The sequence below is a fragment of the Coregonus clupeaformis genome, chromosome 7, assembly GCF_020615455.1.
Source record: "Coregonus clupeaformis isolate EN_2021a chromosome 7, ASM2061545v1, whole genome shotgun sequence".
Classification (NCBI taxonomy): domain Eukaryota; kingdom Metazoa; phylum Chordata; class Actinopteri; order Salmoniformes; family Salmonidae; genus Coregonus; species Coregonus clupeaformis.
This window is the reverse complement of record NC_059198.1, coordinates 41,072,382-41,095,676: the sequence shown is the minus strand read 5'-3', so window position 1 is coordinate 41,095,676 and position 23,295 is coordinate 41,072,382. Positions and strand designations below refer to the sequence as shown.

At 41.6% G+C, this 23,295-nt stretch overlaps 3 protein-coding genes across 3 annotated transcripts; all 3 read left to right on the top strand.

The window, feature by feature from the left end:
• The first annotated feature begins 700 nt into the window (after positions 1-700).
• On the top strand, positions 701-2,623 carry LOC121570453 (uncharacterized protein C9orf152-like). Its single transcript, XM_041881914.1, has 2 exons — positions 701-902; positions 1,488-2,623. Exons 1-2 carry the CDS (start codon positions 818-820, stop codon positions 1,982-1,984), a joined length of 582 nt encoding a protein of 193 aa, XP_041737848.1. The 5' UTR covers positions 701-817; the 3' UTR covers positions 1,985-2,623.
• A 2,182-nt stretch (positions 2,624-4,805) lies between these two features.
• LOC121569185 (NEDD8 ultimate buster 1-like) lies at positions 4,806-9,829 on the top strand. Its single transcript, XM_045221545.1, has 11 exons — positions 4,806-5,019; positions 5,121-5,181; positions 5,400-5,534; positions 7,172-7,358; positions 7,480-7,533; positions 7,828-7,881; positions 8,169-8,321; positions 8,577-8,723; positions 8,896-8,979; positions 9,098-9,213; positions 9,437-9,829. Exons 1-11 carry the CDS (start codon positions 4,806-4,808, stop codon positions 9,588-9,590), a joined length of 1,359 nt encoding a protein of 452 aa, XP_045077480.1. The 3' UTR covers positions 9,591-9,829.
• A 3,388-nt stretch (positions 9,830-13,217) lies between these two features.
• On the top strand, positions 13,218-19,583 carry LOC121569184 (NEDD8 ultimate buster 1). The gene is given in 15 exon segments (XM_041879928.2): positions 13,218-13,691; positions 13,883-14,002; positions 14,074-14,138; positions 14,276-14,340; positions 14,445-14,612; positions 14,714-14,802; positions 15,023-15,060; positions 15,062-15,127; positions 16,765-16,951; positions 17,073-17,180; positions 17,468-17,620; positions 17,876-18,022; positions 18,195-18,278; positions 18,397-18,499; positions 18,720-19,583. Coding segments are annotated over 15 exon segments (1,680 nt in total). The 5' UTR covers positions 13,218-13,574; the 3' UTR covers positions 18,890-19,583.
• Positions 19,584-23,295: the final 3,712 nt, after the last annotated feature.

Sequence of the window (23,295 nt, the reverse complement as noted above, 5' to 3'; positions counted from 1 at the left end):
AGGGCACATTTTCTGTGAGTTTTTTTTTGAAGTGCGGGTACACCTACTAGATGTGTCACCACCACCATGTCATCCATTTAAGTCATTGCTCCAAAGCAGGACTCACCCACAACTTCAACAACACTGTGTCAATATACTGTGTCAGTGCAAGCCGAAGTAACAACTGGGTCATTCAACACATTTTTCCAGAACATAATGTATGAACATGTAAATCAATGTTGATTGTTAGGCCTACAGATAATAAAAGCCTACTGGATTATTTAGTATGAGGATTTAAGTAACTTGATGTTTGTGTAGCCTAGTTTACTGTAGGCCATCTATTATGTTTGGGACTTTACTTTACCTATTCACCTATTTTACTTTAGCCTATCATAACCATAAGCTGTTTTCACCTTTCACCAAAACTACACTACACAACACATTGTACTGCACCTAAGCCTACTTGGTCTACTGTAAAATGAAAAGGGCAACCTTCAATTGTCCTCAATTGTTTGCACATCACTCAAACTTTTGAACCACTGTAGACTAGCCTGTACTACACCTACTGAGATGCAGACAGTGCCATATAGGCTATACTGCCGGCAGCAGGTGGATAACTACTCATCATTATATCTACCAGCTGTGCCTTCTTTGATTGGGGAAATAAACATCTACATTGGTTATCAATGCAAACAGGATGTTGTCGTGCTGCTGTTCCAATTCGACGTGTTCCTGGGAACCGATAAGATCCCGGAGTCGTAGTGAAACAACCAACGGAGACGTGAATCATTTGGTCGAAGAAGAGGACCAAAGCGAAATTGTCGCGGACCTAACCAGGATGGACATTGCACTTTTGAGGGAACAGTACAACTTGACTAAAGAGAAACAAAAGCGACAGACCCTGGTGGTTTTATTCAGACAAGGTAGAGACATCGCTTTCGAGGAGTGCTGTGCGAGCTTGGCACGCACCCAACCAGGGGCGCGTTCAGCAGGACGCAAACATGCCTGTCTGACATGTAGAATAAGGAATCACATCGGCTTTATTCTAGGCATTTCTATTTGCAACGTTCGATAACGTTTGGCAACTTAACATGGCCCAGTTTTGTCTGAACATTTTGTGTGACGCGTCTGCACTGGCAACAAGTTGTTAAATTGTAGACAATATTGTGCGTCCTCAAGGTCATTTGTTGCAACAAAGTAGCAATAATTGATTTATTATGGATTTATATCATGTGAATGTGAGTCCTTGAGGACACATGTGGCAGCATTAGTCTTGGCTACTTTTGTTTCTTCATACAAAAGCTTTTCCTGCTAGCCTGCTTTGAGCAACAAAATACAGTTATACTGCAGTTAGGCTATACTGGAAATGTGGTCATTTGAACACAAGTAATATTTTTGTTACAATAAACATGACTTCATCAATAAGTAATTTTCCATTGAGCTGGAATGTTGATTGCAGATGACTGTGTGTAAACCTACCTGTACATTTCCATTCTATTTCCTGACAGTATCAACTGATGATGCAGCAGAAATCAGTGGGCAAGCCCTGGTCAATGTAGTCCCAGTCAACCAGGAGATGAAGAGCAAACACGAGAGGAAGAGGTCGGTCTCAGAGGCTGAGATTGACTTTGTTGGGGACCTGGAGAGAGCCCCATGGCGCAAACACTTGGGTATCCACCGACAGACCAACGTTATTATACCACCACATCCAAACCCCACAATCACAGGCAGTAATTCTTCTAGTTTTACTTCGCTCTCTGAAGACTTTCCGGAGACTTCCAGTGAGAAGGTCTTTGGGGATTCTATTTCTATCCATACCGGTATCAGCAGTTCAGGCTCCCGGAAGTTCTCAGCCCCAGCCGTTTTGTCCAGACAACTGAGTTTTGGGGGGCAGCGGCCGCCTCTTCTCTCCTCTAGCCCCCATCACCACTACCCCTTCCCCCAAAGAAAAGGGCCCAAGAAGTCGGAAGCTGCTAGGAGACTTGGGATGTACGCATCATTCTGATCAGATTCTATGAGAGGGAGAGAGTCCGTTACAGTTTATAGTGCAATAGACAATGTTTTCTATGTTTCTGCAGCATTGAACTAATCTTGTTGAGTTGCTATAAAGGACATTTGGTATGCAGCCATGCAAATAATGTCATGTAAGATGCTGTGCCTTGCCCTATATAGGTTAATATGTTAACGTTTGAGTTTCATCATGGCTGAGAAGGGTATCCATCTCCACCCATTGAGTGAAATTGTACCATTGGATTTTTCTATTTCTTCTGCATCCATGCATACCAACCATTAGTCTGTGTGATTAACGTGGGCTGAGCTAGAGGGGTGTTTGTGAGACAAGGGCGGATCCCGAAAGGGGCCTGGGGTCTTTTCACAAAAACTTCTGTAGAGTCCGAATGGTTTGAGCTACAATCTGTTAAAAGCCATCTATGAAAAACTGAGACTCCCACAAACACGCACATGTTTTGCTCAAGATTCATTAGAAGATCATAGGAAATCCCAGGACGTAGTGTCTATAATACTGTAATAAGATCACATAATTTCTGTCACAAACTCCAAACTCCACACAGTTGTTACTGACTTGTTGGATATTAATTTTCCAGTGAGCAAATTATTTCTGTACTCAGCATTCATATAAATTCATTTTTATCAGGTTTTTGCTTGTCAATAAAACTAATGAATGCAACTGTTTATGTCAAATTGACTTGTGTTCTACTTGTAGCTCTGGTTGTCCTGAAAGGAAAATAGTAAAACACTTAATTGTGAGGCTAAATATAAGAGCTGGACATGCAGATAAATGAAAGTCAGATAAATGAAAAGCTGATTTTTGCTGGGGTCTCGGGACTGATAGGGTTAAAAACACAGGAGGGAGGACAGGCTCGTGGTAATGGCTGGAGCGGAATCAGTGGAATGGTATCAAATACATCAAACACATGGGGGTTCCATGTGTTTGATGCCGTTCCATTCACTTCTTTCCAGCCATTATTATGAGCCGTCCTCCCCTCAGGAGCCTCCACTGGTAAAACATAAAAATAATATGGACAGGCTGTTGCCACTGAACAAATATGTGACTGGAAAATGACTGATTATTCTCTGGTGTGCATATTATTGTCATACAATAAGATGAATCCCAGCAATCCAGATGGAATGTGCAGACATGATGCATTAATTGAATATGGTAGCCTATGTACAGTACTTCTAAATGCATAATGACAATTTTAAAATCACATCAAAACTGTTTGTATGAGTAATTTTTAAAGGTAGAGCCTACCATGCTTTTGATGTAATTTTTAAAGGTAGAGCCTACCATGCTTTTGATGTAATTTTTAAAGGTAGAGCCTACCATGCTTTTGATGTAATTTTTAAAGGTAGAGCCTACCATGCTTTTGATGTAATTTTTAAAGGTAGAGCCTACCATGCTTTTGATGTAATTTTAAAAGGTAGGCCTACCATGCTTTTGATGTAATTTTAAAAGGTAGGCCTACCATGCTTTTTATGTAATTTTAAAAGGTAGGCCTACCATGCTTTTTATGTAATTTTAAAAGGTAGGCCTACCATGCTTTTTATGTAATTTTAAAAGGTAGGCCTACCATGCTTTTTATGTAATTTTAAAAGGTAGGCCTACCATGCTTTTGATGGTCTTCCCTCTTCTATTAGCAGGTGTGTTGTCACGTCTCAGTCTCTCTGCACATGTTGTAAACTCAGTGTTTTCAGCTTCATGGTCCTGACCTAGCCCATCTCCTAATCTGACCCCAAACATTTAGATAAAGGTTGTGTGCACAATTTATTATGCATTGTCATTGGAGCATTGTTATTGCAGAGTTGAATAGCCTACTGAAGATTTGAGTACATTGTCAATACAAGGATGGCAATGTTGGGCTGAAACAATGCACATGATTAGGCCTGTCAGACAATGGTGCGCTTTTTTTTATTTTTTATTACAGCATTCATCCCAGGAAAATATGCAAGAGTCCATTTACCAATTGTTAGGGTAATAACAGGTGGAATAAAATATAACTAAACATTTAAATGTATGAGCTACATTAAGCCAACGACTCCCACGTAACGCCGGCACGTTTTGGACTTCTAACCCCTTTTAAACATTGTGTGTTTGAGCTACCATGGGTTGTACCATTGGTTGGGTCTATTTCTTCTGCATCCGTACATACCAACCATTAGCCTGTGTGTTTAACGGGGGCTGAGCTAGAGTGGCGTTTGTGAGACAAGAGCAGATCCCGAAGGGGCCGGGTCTTTTTACAAAACCGTCTGTAGAGTCCGAATGGTTTGAGCTACACACTGTTAACAGCCATCTTTGAAAAACTGAGACTCCCACGAACACGCACATGTTTTGCTCAAGATTCGTTAGAAGGTAAGGGGTTCTTCTACATAGAAGATCATAGGAAATCCCAGGACGTAGTGTCTATAATACTGTAATAAGCTCACATAATTTCTGTCACAAACTCCAAACTCCACACAGTTGTTACTGACTAGTTGAATATTAATTTTCCAGTGAGCAAATGATTTCTGTACTTGTATAGCATTCATATAAATTCATTTTTATCAGGTTTTTGCTTTGGCTGACCTTTTTTTTGTTGTTGGACATTTTCTCACTAAAACTCATGAATACAACTGTTCTACTTGTAGCCCTGGTTGTCCTGATGAGGCTAAATATAAGGTGCTACTTTCTTCCTACATTTGTATAGGATTACTGAACAATATGGACTCAAATACATTCAGTTAATTTTTAGAGGGAAGACACTGTCTCCTGGTAAGTTTCCATTTAGTTGCCACAACGCCCATCTAATCAATGCCTATAAACTTGTATTATGTTTGGTCATTTCAACTTTGCATTGAAATGGTTTCTCTTTACAGAGAAGCGTCTGGATGAACAGAACGTGAAGAACAACAGTAAGATTATGGTTCTGCTGGTGAGCGAGCCGGAGAGGAAGAAACAGATGGTGGAGGTGGAGGAGAAGAAGAGAACCCAGGACCAGAGTGTCCAGAGAACCCAGAAGGGCTTCCAGATCCTCTCAGAGAGAGGTTAGTTAGACCCTCACTGCTTTTAAACACAATCACAACGTTATCACAATGCTACAGGAATATTATTTTATGGTTGTTCTGTGGTTTGGTTGTCATTTTAGATGGCACCGATGACCCAGCCATGACTCCATTCCTAGAGATTGCTGATCAGAAGGGGAATCCCTGAAAATACCTCACAGTAAGAAAAGGTAGTCTATACAAAGGACTCATGAACATATGACCAATATTATATTCATAACTGTCATGGTAAGCAGTATGAGTGGGCGGCAAGCTCACACAACTTATGGCTTGAATGGTAACTATGGTTCCAACCATGCCATGTGTCCTGTGTGAATTTAAACTCCACTGATTGTAACTCCACAGCACACAAACTGACTATTTCTAAGGCTGTGTGATTTTTGTCCTAAGGCTCTGATTCTAGCCATGGGGTTCCATGAGAAAGGCCGCGCTCTGATGAAGAAGAAACAGTATGACGCTGCTCTGTGCCACCTGGTGCAAGCTGACGACCAGTTTGGGTAAAAAACCTTCCTCTAAATCACATAAATAATTTGTTGAAACAGATCAAAACACCCAGTCCATTTCTGATTCAAAGATGATTGTATGATTGGCATGTTAGATCATTTTATTATTGTATGATTATTTGATCCCATATTGAATGTACAGTACTCTATGTTAAGAGCTGGGCAATATGGAGAGAAAAAATAATTTTTGTGGATTTTTTTATTTATTATCCAAGCATGTCGCCTCACCCGCAATAACATCTGCTAAATATGTGTATGTGGCCAATAACATTTGATTTCAACTACTACTACTAGTTTGATGGTTGTAGCCATTAATTGTCCCATGAACAATCACCCATATTAGCAAACTTTATTTAATTTCAAACTTCACATTTCTCTAGTATAGGCTACTTATCGTAATGAACGATATCAGAAAAATGCCTGCGATAAGTGGTTGGTGTCGATCATTTTCCATTTATTGTCCCAGCTCTACTCTATGTTCCACCATGAAATCACCTCGCATCTCAAATAACAACTCACTTATTTGATCAAGATTAGCGATTCTGTGCCTCACATTGCTCAAACTGATCCTGTGTAATCATGGAAAGCCAGAACTAAAATCTTGTGTAATAACGCCAGATGCTCCATTAAGGTCTGGGGGGAGATGTGTTAGAAAAGAGACTAGAATGAGGACCGGAAGCAGGGCGGTAGCTCCATCCCCTCTCTCTGCAAGTCTATGAGCCAAATGTCCCCTCCCTTTCCGAAATTCGAAAGATGCAATCACCTGCGAAAACATGATTTGTCCAAATGATCAATGACTAAAAAAATCAGGGCACCGGAACAAAGTTTATTGTTATTCATCTGTTGACAGACGCTACGGGACCATGCACACTCTCCTCTGTATGTATTTGGACAGCGAAGCAAAATTGTAAATTTGTCTCTGTACTCCAGCATTTTGGATTTAAAATAAAATGTTTCATCTGAGGTGACAGTACAGAATATCACCTTTTATTTGAGGGTATTTTCAAACATATCTGTTTTACCGTTTAGAAATGAAAGCAAGTGTTTGGACAAAATTCACTGATAATGTATTAAAGTAGTAAAAAGTTGAGTGTTCTGGTCCCATATTCCTAGCACGCAATGACTACATCAAGCTTGTGACGCTACACACTCGTTGGACGCATTTGCTTTGCAGCTTCAAAATTTGCTTCTTATTGGGCAAAACATAATCCGAAACACAACCAAAACAAGCTGTAAATGCATCCAACAAGTTTGTAAAGTCATAAGCTCGATGCAGTCATTGTGTGCAAGGAAAATGGGACCAAATACTAAACTTTTGACTACTTTAATAGACTTTAAGTGATTTTGTCCAAATACTTATGACATCTTCAAATGGGGGGACTAGATATAGAAAGTGCATTTCTAAACGGTAAAACTGATATGAAAATACCCTAAAATAAAAGGAGACATTCTGTACTGTCGCCTCAGATGAAACATTTGATCTAAAATCCAAAATGCTGGAGTATAGGGCCAAATTTGACATTTTAGCTTCACTGTCCAAATACATACGGAGGGGAGTGTATGTTACGTGCTCCTGTCCACGAGGAATTAGATCCCGTGAAACACATTGATTATATTTTATGTCTGTACAGTAAGTGTGGCTCCAAGCTCTTGAGCACAGTGGACAACTATGCAGTACTGCAGCTGGACATCGTGTGGTGCTACCAAGCCTTGGAGGCCCTGTTCTGCTTAGATGACAGCAAGCAGAGGCTGCAGAGGGCCGAGGACTGCTTCCTCAAGTGCTACGGAGACCGGCAGCAGAGGCTCATGAAGATCAAGGTGACGATGAACCACAAACACTAGTCTATGGCTCCGTTCACAAACAACCCCTAGCCCGACGCACTAATTTAGATCTGAATTTCACAATCGTTTCAATATACTTAATTGATTTTGTTTTTAGGGAAACACCGGACGAGAGGAAGGGCTGTTCCTCAGGCTGTACCTCCTGCAGAGCATACTGTAGTCTCCTGAGTGGCGCAGTGGTCTAAGGCACTGAATCGCAGTGCTAACTGTGCCACTAGAGATCCTGGTTCGAATCCAGGCTCTGTCACAGCCGGCTGCGACCGGGAGACTCATGGGCGGCGCACAATTGGTCCAGGGTAGGGGAGGGAATGGCCGGTAGGGATGTAGCTCAGTTGATAGAGCGGTTTGATTCCCACAGGGGGCCAGTATAAAAAAATATGTATTCACTAACTGTAAGTCGCTCTGGATAAGAGCGTCTGCTAAATGACTAAAATGTAAATGTAAAATACTGGCGCACTTGTGTGATAATGAGCACCAGGCCACACAGAAGCTAAAGCAGGTGTAGTACATCATTATAGCCCTGTTTCCAGATCCTCTTGTCTCCAGACATTAATAACAACATTTCTGTAAGCAGGGAGGTACCTCACTGTAATATATTACTGATTCTACCTTTAACCCCTGCTGTGTTCTAGGTGGAGGATCTGTATGGGCGTCTGTGTACAATAATGTAATATTACTGATTCTACCTTTAACCCCTGCTGTATTCTAGGTGGAGGATCTGTATTGGCGTTTGTGTATAATTATTTAATATTACTGATTCTACCTTTAACCCCTGCTGTGTTCTAGGCTGAGGATCTGTATGGGCGTCTGTGTCTGGACCCAGGGGAGATGAAAGAGCTGATGGATCTGGGGTTCTCTGAGCAGGAAGCCCGTCTGGGTCTGAGGGCCTGCCATGGCATCGTAAACAAGGCCGCGCAGAAAATCACCCATAGGAGACAGGTGTCCCCCCCCATAGCAATAGAATGACACAACGTTTACTTGAATGGGGATGTCCTATATTTCTATGAGAAGTCCCATAGTGGAAAAAAGATGTCAACACTCACTTGATATAGTTGCAGCATGTCCTAATAGCACCAAAGTTATCATAGAAATACAATTACTAAAACAAACATTCCCATTCAAGTCGGTGTCCCATGATGGGTGGACCGGTGGCCATATTGAGTGTAATTCTATGGTTTTGTCTGTCCCTGTCAGGAGAGGGAGGAGATGAAACGGAAGGAGAGTGAGAAGAGGAGGAGGCGTGTGGAGGACCTGGCTATTCTCAGAGAGCTGGGTTACTCCAAGAAAGACGCTGCCTCGGCCCTCAATCAGACAGACGGAGACATGGACGGAGCCTACAGGGTGCGAGACCATCGCCGCTACTGCAAAAACACCCATTGTTTCTCAATACGCCTTGAAGGAGGATATGCCACCCATCAAAACATGTTACCATAACCACAGCCATGAAGCAACGTTACGTTAGCTAACAGAAGAGTGTAGGAGCAAGCTAGCATACTTTGCTTGTTTCCTCTAGATGCTTCTAGATTCCACCCAGGCTGAGTCTGCTGCTAGAACCAACAGCATAGAGCTCCCCATAGATCAATCCAGGGTTGAGCAGGTAACAAGCTTCTACCTCTTTCTTTCTCTCTCTCGCTCTAGTCACTATGTCTATGTAAAAGGTATGTAGATAGTACCTTATCCCTTCGCCATAGCTGATATACCTGGGTTTTGAGCAGGAGGCTGCTGAGGACAACCAGGGGGTCCTGCCCCCAGAGCTGCTCTGCCCCTCTCCCGCCTCCTCACTGTCCGAGGATCCCAGCACCTCCTCCGTGTCCACAGGGAGGACTGACATGCACGCACGTACATACACAGAGAAGCATGCAGACAGTTAATACAATTGAATTTAGCCGTAGTATTTCACTGTTCAGAGGTGTATGTGAGAAAGAGGCATTCAATGTCTATATGCTGCTGATACTTAAGGCACCAGGATGCCTTTTATACCCAAATCGCCAAAGGAGAGCCCTAATGAACATGACACTGTTGTCATTGGTGTATCCAGGCTCTGGGAGCCAAAGGGAGGCCCCTATGGACGTGGACCTGGTGAATGAGGTGCTGGAGGACATCCCCCTACACGAAGAGGACTACCTGGACATGACCCTGGAGGAGGAGAGGGAGGTCATAGCCAATATTAAGTCCTACCTCAACAAGAACTGTGCCTCCTCCAGCTAAAGTACTGTTCAGCCAGCAGCCATTTTGAAAGCACTTTCACCACCTCCTATTCCACAGGTGTTTGTTTTGAGTCTTTTTAGACCCTAAATTAGTAGGTTTGTGAGTAGGTTTGTTTTTGTTTCTCCTCCACAAGCAATATATCTAAAATTGTATCTTCTGTTTTTGTACTAAAGTGTTATTGAGTTTAATAACATAAACATTTGAAACTGGTTGAATATAATTTATGGAAGTAAACTGACATGGATCAAATACAAGAAAATTAAGATAGAGCTATGAACAAAATGTTTATCTACTATATGGTTTATAGCTAAAGAGAGGACATAAGTTTGATTATTTAAAGGTTCATGTTTGTGATTTCAACCCAGAATTTAGAAGTTGAGACTGAGTCTTCTAATTGTATGGTAAAGGGATTTTTAGTTGCTTGTGTAAAAGATGGTTATACAGTGGGGAAAAAAAGTATTTAGTCAGCCACCAATTCTGCAACTTCTCCCACTTAAAAAAAGATGAGAGAGGCCTGTAATTTTCATCATAGGTACACGTCAACTATGACAGACAAATTGAGAAACATTTTTCCAGAAAATCACATTGTAGGATTTTTTATGAATTTATTTGCAAATTATGGTGGAAAATAAGTATTTGGTCACCTACAAACAAGCAAGATTTCTGTCTCTCACAGACCTGTAACTTCTTCTTTAAGAGGCTCCTCTGTCCTCCACTCGTTACCTGTATTAATGGCACCTGTTTGAACTTGTTATCAGTATAAAAGACACCTGTCCACAACCTCAAACAGTCACACTCCAAACTCCACTATGGCCAAGACCAAAGAGCTGTCAAAGGACACCAGAAACACAATTGTAGACCTGCACCAGGCTGGGAAGACTGAATCTGCAATGGGTAAGCAGCTTGGTTTGAATAAATCAACTGTGGGAGCAATTATTACGAAATGGAAGACATACAAGACCACTGATAATCTCCCTCGATCTGGGGCTCCACGCAAGATCTCACCCCGTGTGGTCAAAATGATCACAAGAACGGTGAGCAAAAATCACAGAACCACATGGGGGGACCTAGTGAATGACCTGCAGAGAGATGGGACCACAGTAACACACTACGCCGCCAGGGACTCAAATCCTGCAGTGCCAGACGTGTCCCCCTGCTTAAGCCAGTACATGTCCAGGCCCGTCTAAAGTTTGCTAGAGTGCATTTGGATGATCCAGAAGAGGATTGGGAGAATGTCATATGGTCAGATGAAACCAAAATAGAACTTTTTGGTAAAAACTCAACTCGTCGTGTTTGGAGGACAAAGAATGCTGAGTTGCATCCAAAGAACACCATACCTACTGTGAAGCATGGGGGTGGAAACATCATGCTTTGGGGCTGTTTTTCTGCAAAGGGACCAGGACGACTGATCCGTGTAAAGGAAAGAATGAATGGGGCCATGTATCGTGAGATTTTGAGTGAAAACCTCCTTCCATCAGCAAGGGCATTGAAGATGAAACGTGGCTGGGTCTTTCAGCATGACAATGATCCCAAACACACCGCCCGGGCAACGAAGGAGTGGCTTCGTAAGAAGCATTTCAAGGTCCTGGAGTGGCCTAGCCAGTCTCCAGATCTCAATCCCATAGAAAATCTTTGGAGGGAGTTGAAAGTCTGTGTTGTCCAGCGACAGCCCCAAAACATCACTGCTCTAGAGGAGATCTGCATGGAGGAATGGGCCAAAATACCAGCAACAGTGTGTGAAAACCTTGTGAAGACTTACAGAAAACGTTTGACCTGTGTCATTGCCAACAAAGGGTATATAACAAAGTATTGAGAAACTTTTGTTATTGACCAAATACTTATTTTCCACCATAATTTGCAAATATATTCATTAAAAATCCTACAATGTGATTTTCTGGATTTTTTTTTCTCATTTTGTCTGTCATAGTTGACGTGTACCTATGATGAAAATTACAGGCCTCTCTCATCTTTTTAAGTGGGAGAACTTGCACAATTGGTGGCTGACTAAATACTTTTTTTCCCCACTGTATGTTTCTCCATCTCAAATACTTTTGTTTATGCTCTGTTTTATGTTTGAAATCCCATTTGAAGGAATTGGATTAAGGGAAATTAAAACTAAATGTTATGTTTAGATTAAATGTGTGTGTTTGTAAAACATTTTTTATGGGCTTTGATTTCCAAAATGACAATACATGACTGCACGTAGTGCCATATAGTTCAGGTTGTCCTTGTTTCAAAGTCATTTGAATTGAATTGAATGAAGCCTGTTATTACAAACAATAAATACTCATTTGGTTTGTTGTTGACCATGTGTGATTTGTATGTATTTATACCTCACAATTCACAGTTGTGAATGAGATATTGTCAGTGTTGTGGAGTAGTGAACTACATATAGTTCAACTCGTAATTTAACTACATTTTGCAGTAGCTTAGTGGTAGTTGAATTACATTAACATTCAGTGGTCTTCTGTAGCTCAGCTGGTAGAGCACGGCGCTTGTAACGCCAGGGTAGTGGGTTCGATCCCCGGGACCACCCATACACAAAAAAAAATGTATGCACGCATGACTGTAAGTCCCTTTGAATAAAAGCGTCTGCTAAATGGCATATTATTAGTTAATAACTTTTTTGCGGTGTAGCTAACTGGAACTACACATTACGTTTTTTGCATGAAGAAAATATGGGTGAAGTAAGCAACAATTTCCTTTCTTATGTGCCCTTATTACATGCCCTTATTCTCACTTGAAACAGTTTGTGTTTAATAGGCTAAATTACACATGATGTTAACATATGCCTCCAGAGTGAGCTGTTCTTGCAATTTGTGGTCTGACATTTGAGATTTAGATATTATTAATTTATCACGAAGTAGTGTGGATGTAGTGAACTACTTTCTCAAAGTTGTCCTACTTAGCCCTAACCTTGACCCTAACCTTTACCACACTGCTAACTTTATGCCCATCACTAACCTTAAATGAAGACCAAAATGCAAAAAAATACATCAGAATTTGTACGATCCAGCCGTTTAGACTTTGTGGCTGTGGTAACTAGTGACAAACGCATTCCAGAAATCTGAGAAAATAGACATCGAGTGCGGCTGAGCTTTTTTGGGGGACTCATACATTTTACAGCAGAGGCATTACAAGGAATCCTGTCGATGAATGTTCCGTTCACACAGGCAGATGATGTGATTTGGATTTTCACTAATGGAGTGGGGTGGGAATTTTTGGGATGTATTTTATTTTTGTATTGTATGACGTTGGTACCCCCTCCCCTTTCCTGCAATGGATATTTGTATTTTTTTGTACACTACCCGTACAGTAGGTGGTGGTAATACACCAATAGGTGTAGTCTGACATAAAACCTTAAAGAAGAAGAACCACTTTCCAGAAGCGCTCTGTGTTTTGAGAGCGAAGACAAATTCGACCACGTGACCTATCCTAGTGTGGAAGTGAAAGAGAAGCAAAACAACAACATTACATTTACGTCATTTAGCAGACGCTCTTATCCAGTGTGGAAGTGAAAGAGAAGCAAAACAACAACATTACATTTACGTCATTTAGCAGACGCTCTTATCCAGAGCAATTAGGGTTAAGTGCCTTGCTCAAGGGCACATCGACAGATTTTTCACCTAGTCGGCTCGGGGATTAGAACCAGCGACCTTTCGATTACTGGCACAACGCTCTTAACCACTAAGCTACCTGCCTCGGTTCAGACATGTTTCTATCAGAATAATACGGCGACAATGTTAACAACACTTCAAACGTGAGTCATTAATTTGGTATATCTTGAAAGAAACCGAAAACAACGAATGTAGCTAGCTAGTCGTAGCCAAAAGGGGCAGCGTCTCAGCTGTTGTTGTAGTGTTCTGCGACTGCGTAGCTAGCGCAACATAATGTTGCTCTACTCATCCTGTGGAATTCCCCCTTTGTTTGCTGGCTGGCTGTTCACTTTCACTTTTCCTTCCATATTTTTCCACCGTTTCGAGAATGGCGGAGCTACATATTCAGGCAAAGCTGGTAAATATTTTAAAACAAGATACTATTCAGCTCAGGAACCCACCGCACACCACAGAAGACAGCGAGGCAGGACAGCAACCTCTTCAGGTAAAGTTAGCTAGCTAGGTGACCAACAGTTATAGCCATTCTAAATGTATTGATGTTCATTGAGCTCGTTGGTCTGTGACCTGACTGTGAGTCACCTTTGTGAGATAGGGATAGTTTGTTACTCTGTCTGTGTGTCACTGTTGTCATTGCAGGAGCTTGCAGTGAACTATGTCCCCATTGTGTGCTTCTAGGTGTCTGAAGTGGCGAGTGCCTTGGAGAGCATCCGATCCCAGGCGGGAAAGAGCAAAACGGGGGACAAGACCTACAGAGAGACATGCGTGGAACTCCTTCTGCCTAAAGACTTGAAAAAGGTTTGTGTGTGTTTGCTCTGACACAGCCTACAGAACATAAAGTAATTCCACATGTTTACCCATTCCTTTAGGATGCCAAGAAGAATAACTATTTGGAGACTAAACTGGATGTCCCTGCACAAGATATCATGGATAGGTAAGTGAAAATGGCCATTGCAATTTCAATCTTTTATAATGTGATCTGTGGGTGAAGTGATCACTTCATTCTCAGATTATTATGTCTATCAAAGTCACAAATTGATAAGGTGCTACTTTCTTCCTACATTTGTATAGGATTACTGAACAATATGGACTCAAATACATTCAGTTAATTTTTAGAGGGAAGACACTGACTCCTGGTAAGTTTCCATTTAGTTGCCACAACGCCCATCTAATCAATGCCTATAAGCTTTTATTATGTTTGGTCATTTCAACTTTGCATTGAAATGGTTTCTCTTTACAGAGAAGCGTCTGGATGAACAGAACGTGAAGAACAACAGTAAGATTATGGTTCTGCTGGTGAGCGAGCCGGAGAGGAAGAAACAGATGGTGGAGTTGGAGGAGAAGAAGAGAACCCAGGACCAGAGTGTCCAGAGAACCCAGAAGGGCTTCCAGATCCTCTCAGAGAGAGGTTAGTTAGACCCTCACTGCTTTTAAACACAATCATAACGTTATCACAATGCTACAGGAATATTATTTTATGGTTGTTCTGTGGTTTGGTTGTCATTTTAGATGGCACCGATGACCCAGCCATGACTCCATTCCTAGAGATTGCTGATCAGAAGGGGAATCCCCTGAAAATACCTCACAGTAAGAAAAAGGTAGTCTATACAAAGGACTCATGAACATATGACCAATATTATATTCATAACTGTCATGGTAAGCAGTATGAGTGGGCGGCAAGCTCACACAACTTATGGCTTGAATGGTAACTATGGTTCCAACCATGCCATGTGTCCTGTGTGAATTTAAACTCCACTGATTGTAACTCCACAGCACACAAACTGACTATTTCTAAGGCTGTGTGATTTTTGTCCTAAGGCTCTGATTCTAGCCATGGGGTTCCATGAGAAAGGCCGCTCTGATGAAGAAGAAACAGTATGACGCTGCTCTGTGCCACCTGGTGCAAGCTGACGACCAGTTTGGGTAAAAAACCTTCCTCTAAATCACATAAATAATTTGTTGAAACAGATCAAAACACCCAGTCCATTTCTGATTCAAAGATGATTGTATGATTGGCATGTTAGATCATTTTATTATTGTATGATTATTTGATCCCATATTGAATGTACAGTACTCTATGTTAAGAGCTGGGCAATATGGAGAGAAAAAATAATTTTTGTGGATTTTTTTATTTATTATCCAAGCATGTCGCCTCACCCGCAATAACATCTGCTAAATATGTGTATGTGGCCAATAACATTTGATTTCAACTACTACTACTAGTTTGATGGTTGTAGCCATTAATTGTCCCATGAACAATCACCCATATTAGCAAACTTTATTTAATTTCAAACTTCACATTTCTCTAGTATAGGCTACTTATCGTAATGAACGATATCAGAAAAATGCCTGCGATAAGTGGTTGGTGTCGATCATTTTCCATTTATTGTCCCAGCTCTACTCTATGTTCCACCATGAAATCACCTCGCATCTCAAATAACAACTCACTTATTTGATCAAGATTAGCGATTCTGTGCCTCACATTGCTCAAACTGATCCTGTGTAATCATGGAAAGCCAGAACTAAAATCTTGTGTAATAACGCCAGATGCTCCATTAAGGTCTGGGGGGAGATGTGTTAGAAAAGAGACTAGAATGAGGACCGGAAGCAGGGCGGTAGCTCCACCCCCTCTCTCTGCAAGTCTATGAGCCAAATGTCCCCTCCCTTTCCGAAATTCGAAAGATGCAATCACCTGCGAAAACATGATTTGTCCAAATGATCAATGACTAAAAAAATCAGGGCACCGGAACAAAGTTTCTTGTTATTCATCTGTTGACAGACGCTATGGTACCATGCACACTCTCCTCTGTATGTATTTGGACAGCGAAGCAAAATTGTAAATTTGTCTCTGTACTCCAGCATTTTGGATTTAAAATAAAATGTTTCATCTGAGGTGACAGTACAGAATGTCACCTTTTATTTGAGGGTATTTTCAAACATATCTGTTTTACCGTTTAGAAATGAAAGCAAGTGTTTGGACAAAATTCACTGATAATGTATTAAAGTAGTAAAAAGTTGAGTGTTCTGGTCCCATATTCCTAGCACGCAATGACTACATCAAGCTTGTGACGCTACACACTCGTTGGACGCATTTGCTTTGCAGCTTCAAAATGTGCTTCTTATTGGGCAAAACATAATCCGAAACACAACCAAAACAAGCTGTAAATGCATCCAACAAGTTTGTAAAGTCATAAGCTCGATGCAGTCATTGTGTGCAAGGAATATGGGACCAAATACTAAACTTTTGACTACTTTAATAGACTTTAAGTGATTTTGTCCAAATACTTATGACATCTTCAAATGGGGGGACTAGATATAGAAAGTGCATTTCTAAACGGTAAAACTGATATGAAAATACCCTAAAATAAAAGGAGACATTCTGTACTGTTGCCTCAGATGAAACATTTGATCTAAAATCCAAAATGCTAGAGTATAGGGCCAAATTTGACATTTTAGCTTCACTGTCCAAATACATACGGAGGGGAGTGTATGTTACGTGCTCCTGTCCACGAGGAATTAGATCCCGTGAAACACATTGATTATATTTTTTGTCTGTACAGTAAGTGTGGCTCCAAGCTCTTGAGCACAGTGGACAACTATGCAGTACTGCAGCTGGACATCGTGTGGTGCTACCAAGCCTTGGAGGCCCTGTTCTGCTTAGATGACAGCAAGCAGAGGCTGCAGAGGGCCGAGGACTGCTTCCTCAAGTGCTACGGAGACCGGCAGCAGAGGCTCATGAAGATCAAGGTGACGATGAACCACAAACACTAGTCTATGGCTCCGTTCACAAACAACCCCTAGCCCGACGCACTAATTTCGATCTGAATTTCACAATCGTTTCAATATACTTAATTGATTTTGTTTTTAGGGAAACACCGGACGAGAGGAAGGGCTGTTCCTCAGGCTGTACCTCCTGCAGAGCATACTGGCGCACTTGTGTGATAATGAGCACCAGGCCACACAGAAGCTAAAGCAGGTGTAGTACATCATTATAGCCCTGTTTCCAGATCCTCTTGTCTCCAGACATTAATAACAACATTTCTGTAAGCAGGGAGGTACCTCACTGTAATATATTACTGACTCTACCTTTAACCCCTGCTGTGTTCTAGGTGGAGGATCTGTATGGGTGTCTGTGTATAATTATTTAATATTACTGATTCTACCTTTAACCCCTGCTGTATTCTAGGTGGAGGATCTGTATTGGCGTTTGTGTATAATTATTTAATATTACTGATTCTACCTTTAACCCCTGCTGTGTTCTAGGCTGAGGATCTGTATGGGCGTCTGTGTCTGGACCCAGGGAAGATGAAAGAGCTGATGGATCTGGGGTTCTCTGAGCAGGAAGCCCGTCTGGGTCTGAGGGCCTGCCATGGCATCGTAAACAAGGCCGCGCAGCAAATCACCCATAGGAGACAGGTGTGTCCCCCCATAGCAATAGAATGACACAACGTTTACTTGAATGGGGATGTCCTATATTCCTATGAGAAGTCCCATAGTGGAAAAAAGATGTCAACACTCACTTGATATAGTTGCAAAATGTCCTAATAGCACCGAAGTTATCATAGAAATACAATTACTAAAACAAACATTCCCATTCAAGTCGGTGTCCCATGATGGGTGGACCGGTGGCCATATTGAGTATAATTCTATGGTTTTGTCTGTCCCTGTCAGGAGAGGGAGGAGATGAAACGGAAGGAGAGTGAGAAGAGGAGGAGGCGTGTGGAGGACCTGGCTATTCTCAGAGAGCTGGGTTACTCCAAGAAAGACGCTGCCTGGGCCCTCAATCAGACAGACGGAGACATGGACGGAGCCTACAGGGTGAGAGACCATCGCCGCTACTGCAGAAACACCCATTGTTTCTCAATACGCCTTGAAGGAGGATATGCCAACCATCAAAACATGTTACCATAACCACAGCCATGAAGCAACGTTACGTTAGCTAACAGAAGAGTGTAGGAGCAAGCTAGCATACTTTGCTTGTTTCCTCTAGATGCTTCTAGATTCCACCCAGGCTGAGTCTGCTGCTAGAACCAACAGCATAGAGCTCCCCATAGATCAATCCAGGGTTGAGCAGGTAACAAGCTTCTACCTCTTTCTTTCTCTCTCTCGCTCTAGTCACTATGTCTATGTAAAAGGTATGTAGATGGTACCTTATCCCTTCGCCATAGCTGATATACCTGGGTTTTGAGCAGGAGGCTGCTGAGGACAACCAGGGGGTCCTGCCCCCAGAGCTGCTCTCCCCCTCTCCCGCCTCCTCACTGTCCGAGGATCCCAGCACCTCCTCTGTGTCCGCAGGTAGGACTGACATGCACGCACGTACATACACAGAGAAGCATGCAGACAGTTAATACAATTGAATTTAGCCGTAGTATTTCACTGTTCAGAGGTGTATGTGAGAAAGAGGCATTCAATGTCTATATGCTGCTGATACTTAAGGCACCAGGATGCCTTTTATACCCAAATCGCCAAAGGAGAGCCCTAATGAACATGACACTGTTGTCATTGGTGTATCCAGGCTCTGGGAGCCAAGGGGAGGCCCCTATGGACGTGGACCTGGTGAATGAGGTGCTGGAGGACATCCCCCTACACGAAGAGGACTACCTGGACCTGACCCTGGAGGAGGAGAGGGAGGTCATAGCCAAGATTAAGTCCTACCTCAACAAGAACTGTGCCTCCTCCAGCTAAAGTACTGTCCAGCCAGCAGCCATTTTGAAAGCACTTTCACCACCTCCTATTCCACAGGTGTTTGTTTTGAGTCTTTTTAGACCCTAAATTAGTAGGTTTGTGAGTAGGTTTGTTTTTGTTTCTCCTCCACAAGCAATATATCTAAAATTGTATCTTCTGTTTTTGTACTAAAGTGTTATTGAGTTTAATAACATAAACATTTGAAACTGGTTGAATATAATTTATGGAAGTAAACTGACATGGATCAAAGACAAGAAAATTAAGTAAATTAAGATAGAGCTATGAACAAAATGTTTATCTACTATATGGTTTATAGGTAAAGAGAGGACACAAGTTTCATTAAAGGTTCATGTTTGTGATTTCAACCCAGAATTTAGAAGTTGAGACTGAGTCTTCTAATTGTATGGTAAAGGGATTTTTGGTTGCTTCTGTAAAAGATGGTTCTATGTTTCTCCATCTCAAATACTTTTGTTTATGCTCTGTCTTATGTTTGAAATCCCTTTTGAAGAAATTAAATGTTATGTTTCGAATAAATGTGTGTGTTTGTAAAAAAATATAATGGCTTTTGATTTCCAAAATGACAATACATGACTGCACTTAGTGCCATATAGTTCAGGTTGTCCTTGTTTCAAAGTCATTTGAATTGAATTGGATAAAGCCTGTTATTACAAACAATAAATACTCATTTGGTTTATGTTGTTGACCATGTGTGATTTGTATGTATTTATACCTCACAATTCACAGTTGTGAATGAGTGATTGTCAGTGTTGTGGAGTAGTGAACTACATATAGTTCAACTCGTAATTTAACTACATTTTGGTAGTTGAATTACAGTAACATTCAGTAGTTAATTACTTTTTTGCCATGTAGCGGTGTAGCTAACTGGAACTACACATTACGTTTTTTGCATGAAGAAAATATGGGTGAAGTAAGCAAGAATTTCCTTTCTTATGGGCCCTCATTACATGCCCTTATTCTCACTTGAAACAGTTTGTGTTTAATAGGCTAAATTACACATGATGTTAACATATGCCTCCAGAGTGAGCTGTTCTTGCAATTTGTGGTCTGACATTTGAGATTTAGATATGATAATTTATCACTAAGTAGTGTGGATGTAGTGAACTACTTTCTCAAAGTAACTTTAGTTAAGTAAACTACACTGAACCAAAATATAAAACGCAACATGTAAAGTGTTGTTCCCATGTTTCATGAGATGAAATAAAAGATCCCAGAAATGTTTAATATGCGCAAAAAGCTTATTTATCTCAAATGCTGTGCACAAATTTGTTTACATCCCTGTTAGTGAGCATTTCTCCTTTGCCAAGATAATCCATACACCTGACAGGTGTGGCATATCAAAAAGCTGATTAAACAGTATGATCATTACACAGATGCACCTTGTGCTGGGGACAATAAAAGGCCACTAAAATGCAGTTTTGTCACACAACACAATGCCACAGATGTCTCAAGTTTTGAGGGAGCGTGCAATTGGCATGCTGACTGCAGGAATGTCCATCAGAGTTGTTGCCAGAGAATTGAATGTTCATTTCTCTACCATAAGCCACCTCCAACGTCGTTTTAGAGAATTTGGCAGTACATCCAACCGGCCTCACAACCGCAGACCACACATAACCACGCCAGCCCAGGACCTCCACATCTGCTTTCTTCATCTGCGGGATCGTCTGAGACCAGTCACCCGGACAGCTGATGAAACTGTGGGTTTGCACAACCGAAGACTTTCTGCACAAACTGTCAGGAAGCTCATCTGCGTGCTCATCATCCTCACCAGGGTCTTGACCTGACTGCAGTTTGGCGACGTAACTGACTTCAGTGGGAAAATGCTCACCTTCGATGGCCACTGGCACGCTGGAGAAGTGTGCTCTTCACGGATGAATCCTGGTTTCAACTGTACCAGGCAGATGGCAGACAGCATGTATGGCTTCATGTGGGTGAGCAGTTTGCTGATGTCAACGTTGTGAACAGAGTGCCCCATGGTGGTGGGGTTATGGTATGGGCAGGCATAAGCTACGAACAACGAACACAATTGCATTTTATCGATGGCAATTTGAATGCACAGACATACCATGACGAGATCCTGAGGCCCATTGTCGTGCCATTCATCCGCTGCCATCACGTCATGTTTCAGCATGATAATGCACTGCACCATGTCGCAAGGATCTGTACACAATTCCTGGAAGCTGGAAATGTCCCAGTTCTTCCATGGACTGCATACTCACCAGACATGTCACCCATTGAGCATGTTTGGGATGCTCTGGATATATATTAAATCCCTGTGGATTGATGAGGAATTTAAAAATTGTATGGTTGAGAGGGATGAGTAAAAAGGAATAGCAAATAAGTCTGGATGCACAACCGATTCGCAAACGTACTGCAAATTGAGAAATCATGTGACTAAACTGAATAAAAAGAAGAAACTATACTATGAAACAAAGATAAATGACAAAGAATGATAGTAAAAAGCTTTGGAGCACCTTAAATTACATTTTGGGCAAAAAGGTCAACTCAGCCCCATCATTCATTGAATCAGATCATTCATCACAAAACCCACTGATATTTTATTTTTTATTTATATTTTACCTTTATTTAACTAGGCAAGTCAGTTAAGAACAAATTCTTATTTACAATGACGGCCTACACCGGCCAAACCCGGACGACGCTGGGCCAATTGTGCGCCGCCCTATGGGACTCCCAATCACGGCCGGTTGTGATACAGCCTGGAATCGAACCAGGGGGTCTGTAGTGACGCCTCAAGCACTGAGATGCAGTGCCTTAGACCACTGCGTCACTCGGGAGCTCCATTACTTTAATGATTTTTTGGCAAGATTAGCAAATTTAGGCATAACATGCCAGCAACAAACGCTGAAACTACACATCCAAGTATAACTGATCAAATTATGAAAGAAGCATTGTAATTCTGAATTCCGTAAAGTGAGTGTGGAAGAAGTGAAAAAAAGTATTGTTGTCTATCAACAATGACAAGCCACTGGGGTCTGACAACTTGGATGGAAAATTACTGAGAACAATAGCGGACGATCTTGCCACTCCTATTTGACATATCTTCAATCTAAACCTACTAGAAAGTGTGTGTCCTCAGGCCTGGAGGGATGCAAAAGTAATTCCGCTACCCAAGAATAGTAAAGCCCCCTTTACTGGCTCAAATAACCGATCAATCAGCCTGTTACCAACACTTAGTAAAAATGGTGTTTGACCAGATATAGTGCTATTTTACTGTAAACAAATTGACTCAGCACGCTTATAGGGAAGGACATTCAACAAGCACGGCACTTACACAAATGACTGATGATTGGCGAAGAGAAATTGATGATAAAAATATTGTGGGAGCTGTTTTGTTAGACTTCAGTGCAGCTTTTGACATTATCGATCATAGTCTGCTGATAGAAAGACTTATGTGTTATGGCTTTACACCCCTTGCTATTTTGTGGATAGAGTTACCTGTCTAACAGTTCTTTAATGGAAGCCTCTCCAACATAATCTAGGTAGAATCAGGAATTCCCCAGGGCAGCTGTCTAGGCCCCTTACTGTTTTCAAACCTTACTAATGACATGCCACTGGCCTTGAGTAAAGCCAGTGTGTCTATGTATGCAGATGACTCAACACTATACACGTCAGCTACTACAGCGAGTGAAATCACTGCAACACTTAACAAAGAGCACAACAGTGTGTTCCAGTTCCCGCCAATATCCAGCAACTTCGCAAAGCCATTGAAGAGGAGTGGGACAACATTCCACAGGCCACAATCAATAGCTTAATCAACTCTATGTGAAGGAGATGAGTCGCGCTTGCATGAGGCAAATGGTGGTCACAACAGATACTGACTGGTTTTCTGATCCACGCCCCTACTTTTTTTAAAAGGTATCTGTGACCAACATATGCATATCTGTATTCCCAGTCATGTGAAATCCATAGATTAGGGCCTACCAAATCTATTTCAATTGATTTATTTTCTTATATGAACTGTAACTCAGTAAAATCTTTGAAATTGTTGCATGTTGCGTTTATATTTTTGTTCAGTGGATATTTGTCTTAAGGGTAGCTTTAGTGTAGCTTAACTTCTTCCATTTTCAGAGTAGCTTCCCCAACACTGGTGATTGTGTTAGTATTTCTTAACCTTTTTCCTCTGCCACTGCCACTCCATATACCTGCGCTCTATACAATATCACTGGTTCCATATATAACCTTTTTTGGTTACTTTACCCCAGTCAGGTTTTTCTCTTCCCAAAGTACCCCCTTATGTGCAATCAATTATTAGGTCAAGATTCTTAACGAATCTTGACAAATACCCCCTGTGGATAGGCATGGTACCCCCAGGGGTACTCATACACTTAATAATAACTCACAGATGTGTGATTTTTGGGGGGGTGTCT